The sequence below is a fragment of the Nelumbo nucifera genome, chromosome 5 (assembly GCF_055504915.1).
Source record: "Nelumbo nucifera cultivar China Antique chromosome 5, China Antique-T2T, whole genome shotgun sequence".
Taxonomy (NCBI): domain Eukaryota; kingdom Viridiplantae; phylum Streptophyta; class Magnoliopsida; order Proteales; family Nelumbonaceae; genus Nelumbo; species Nelumbo nucifera.
Window position 1 is genome coordinate 74,889,399 of NC_142653.1, and position 3,971 is coordinate 74,893,369.

Here is a 3,971-nt window from a genome sequence, read left to right on the forward strand (position 1 = left end):
ACCGGATTGGTCCAATCCAATATATCTTGTTGGTCCATTCAATCCATCCAAATTGATTTGGACTGGACGGGTTTCAATCCAAAATTGGTCCATTGACACCCTTAGATATGGATAGTTTGTCCATTTCCCACTAGCTGTATATCAACATCCCTTGCCTATATTAGGTTCTGTCTACACTGTAGAGTAGACTTGACCAAATCAATGACTTTGATCCAATCTGTTTGCAGCCTTGGCCCCCAAGGTATGTCCCATTTGGACAAGTTGGTGTTAATACCTATCTCCTCATCTGAGCAGGTACTTCTCCTATATCAGAATTCTTCCTTCTTCATTTTATTTAGGGTCATTTATTAGAACACCCCCCCGGTGGTTTACTGGATTTATTTCAACCTATCCTATAGTTTTTATTTTACTAAAACACCCCTATAATATGCAATATATTTACTTAATTGACCTTTCATCACTAAGAAGTATTGGTTTTTCCATCTGAGAATAGTAACATGATCACCTAAACTGAGTGAAAAATGTTTAAGGGTATGGACCCATGATTGTTAATTTATTAGAAAATTACCCCCAGTACTTCTTCGTCCAAGAAACAAAGTTGGCTAAATATATCTAAATAGAGTTGTTACTTATGTCTTACTAGCTAGCGGCTAAAATGCATGGTGTTAGGCTAAGTCAAAACCATCATATCTACTGCCATCTAATGAAAGATCAATTAAGAAATCGATTGTAAACTATAAGAAATATTTTAGTAGAACACAAACTATAGGATAGGTTTTAATAAATTTGTCAAACTATAAGGAATGTTTTAATAAATAATTCTTATATTTATGATGATACCATCCCAATTTCTTCAGTTGAGCAGGTATTTCTACTCTTACTCCTACATATCAGCCTTTTGCTCCTGACCATTTAGCTGTGTCGGTATTCATTTTATTTATCTATGAAGCATAAATTTCGCAACTAAATCACGAAGTCATGGTTAACCAACTAAAAGTCTTCCTAGCTATATTTCTTGAAAGAATTAGGTTCAAATTAAATACCCCTATTATTACATGTATCAACCAATTCAATAAATTATATGGGCCTGAATTGGTCAAATACTCGGTTACTGGGGCCCAACTTCTACCCTGAAGAGCTCTAAGCTAACTAATAAATATTACACAATTTGGAAGACACTTGTCTGATTTGGTCAATTCACTGACATATGTGGGCTTGGCCAAGTCAACTCAGAAAGTTTCTTTTAATTTAATATAATAAAATCAATAAATAATTGATGTTGCAATAGTAGTTCACTTAATCTAGCTAGTTCTTCTGAACAGGTAATCAGAAGTTAATAAAGAGCTACCAACTCCCATTCTATTATAATATCTCTCTCATTCTTTTCTTCCTAAGAGCCTCCTATATAAATACGCCAAACCATCTAAGCTTCCATCACAACAAGCCTTGAGTAAGTCCAGCTCTCCAGACTCCAGGTTCTTTTGTGCGAGAGAAACCGTTTCATAAAAGGAGTATTAATTTCAGAATTGAATATGGCTCACTGTATGAGCTTTCTCATGGTTCTTTTGCTTCTCTCTTTTGCTTCCTTCTGCTTTTCTCACAAGATTAATGGTGGTTATCTCTACCCACAATTCTATGACTATTCCTGCCCAAGAGCTCAAGAGATTGTGAAGTCGATTGTTGCAAAGGCTGTTGCAAGGGAAGCTCGAATGGCTGCTTCATTGCTCAGGCTCCATTTCCATGACTGTTTCGTTAAGGTTCTTCTTCTATTATCCATAAAACAAAACCATACAAACAGCAAGAGTATTAATTAAGCTCTTCTGTATATTTTCTGTACGTCTTTCCTTTTTAACTCTTTCTTTTTTCTTCATGGATTTCAGGGCTGTGATGCATCTCTACTGTTAGACAGCAGCGGTAGCATAACCAGCGAGAAGAGATCCAATCCAAACCGGAACTCAGTACGAGGGTTCGAAGTTATAGATGAGATAAAATCTGCTCTAGAGAAGGAATGCCCACATACCGTTTCTTGTGCTGATATCCTGGCCCTTGCTGCTAGAGATTCTACTGTTCTGGTAAAAACCCGTACCCCCACCACTTTTGCTCTTGACAATAATAATGATTCTGTTGTTCTTATGAATAGTAGTCTTCTGTATGTGTGTGTGCGTTCTGTGTCAGAGAGAGAGAGAGAGAGAGAGAGAGAGAAAGAGTTGTCAAAAACGTAAATGGGTGTGGTGAGAATGGGTGTAGAAGGGTATAAGGCTTGGGTTTTGGATAAAAAAAATTGAACAGGTTCGTATTATTCTCCATTCTCTTTCGTGGGAAAAAAACTGATTTGTCATTCCCATGGATGCAAGAGAAAGGCCAAACAACCCATTTCTTTATTCTTGCTGTGTTCTCCTTTTCTTGGCCTTTTCTTTGTTGTAATTTTCTATAGAAGTGATGAAGCTGCTAGCTGATAAATAACCAACATGAATCCATTTAGATTTATTCTGGAATGAAGCTACTCAAGTTTACAAATTGATAATTAATTTTGTTGCACATATAGGCCGGAGGTCCTAGCTGGGAGGTTCCTTTGGGCAGAAGAGACTCCAGAGGTGCAAGCTTAAGCGGCTCTAACAACAACATTCCTGCACCAAACAACACATTTCAGACTATCCTCACCAAATTCAAGCTACAAGGGCTTAACATTGTTGACCTTGTTGCTCTCTCTGGTACGTACGTATATATCCATTGAAGATAACATATGCATTTTTGGTGTATTAACTAAAAAATCCAATTCCAGTAGTCTTCTCATCATCAAAATGGTCTCATGCAGGGAGCCACACAATTGGGAATGCTAGATGCACAAGCTTCAGGCAAAGACTCTACAACCAGTCGGGCAACGGGCAGCCGGATTACTCACTTGACCAATCATACGCCATGCAATTGCGATCCAGATGCCCAAGATCCGGTGGTGACCAAAACCTCTTTTTCTTGGACTTTGTTACTCCAACGAAATTTGATAATCACTACTTCAAAAACATTTTGGCTTCAAAAGGCCTGCTCAATTCTGATCAAGTCCTGTTTACAAAGAGCAAGGCATCAATGGAGTTAGTGAAGAAATATTCTGAGAATAATGAGCTTTTCTTCGAGCAATTTGCTAAGTCCATGGTTAAGATGGGGAATGTCTCTCCATTGACTGATTCAAAAGGAGAGATCAGGAAGAACTGCAGGAGGATTAATAGTTATTAGGCAATGCATTTATTTATCAATGATGATCACTGTGCAATGTTGTAATTTTATTTTTATTCTTGTTCTTTGGTAAGGGTTTATTTATTTGTCTGGTTTACCTGGGTGATTAATTGTAAGTTGTGGTTGTAATGTATTGCTGTTGGTGACTTGGGTGAGAATTTTCCCATCTTAGTTTTTTGAAACTGTCTTTTCTGTCTTAATGAAAGGGGTAAAGAGAAATTTAATTTCATTTCTTTCCTTTTTTTGAGTTTGTAATTTGTGGTGAAAATCTTAATTGAGTTCACATGTCAAGTTTGCAAATACCATAGGTTTCAATTTTTAAATTTAAGGTTCAATTTTTCTAGAATTAGGGGTTCAGTTTCTACTGAGTTCATTTTTTTTTTTTTAATTTCAGGTTTGTGTTGAAAATCTCTAATGAGTTCACTTTTTTTCATGTTGGCAAATTCCATAGGTTTGTAATTTTTGTTGAACTGAATGGATTGTTGATGGTCAGGCAGGTTTAGGGTTGAAAATAACTCTAATACGGAAGAACCATTGGATTTGGAATAGGGTTAGGGTTTCAACACATCCAGTTGCCAATTGGCTCATCTCAACCCAGGTTGCACATCCTTATATGCATCCCCTATTAGGCATAACCTCTCATTTTATCCATTACTAAAATTTTCGGATGGTCTGCCCTCCAACCGGATTAAATTTGCTGGATTCCATATGACTTGTTTAGTAAGTGATGCCAACATTCT

General features: G+C 36.9%; 1 protein-coding gene across 1 annotated transcript; it reads left to right on the forward strand.

Annotated features, from left to right (window-relative positions):
- Nucleotides 1-1,416: 1,416 nt before the first annotated feature.
- On the forward strand, nucleotides 1,417-3,528 carry LOC104593960 (peroxidase 72-like). Its single transcript, XM_010254085.3, has 4 exons — nucleotides 1,417-1,757; nucleotides 1,881-2,072; nucleotides 2,546-2,711; nucleotides 2,816-3,528. The coding sequence occupies exons 1-4, from the start codon at nucleotides 1,533-1,535 to the stop codon at nucleotides 3,229-3,231; spliced, it is 999 nt and encodes a 332-aa protein (XP_010252387.1). The 5' UTR covers nucleotides 1,417-1,532; the 3' UTR covers nucleotides 3,232-3,528.
- The last annotated feature ends 443 nt before the right edge of the window (nucleotides 3,529-3,971 follow it).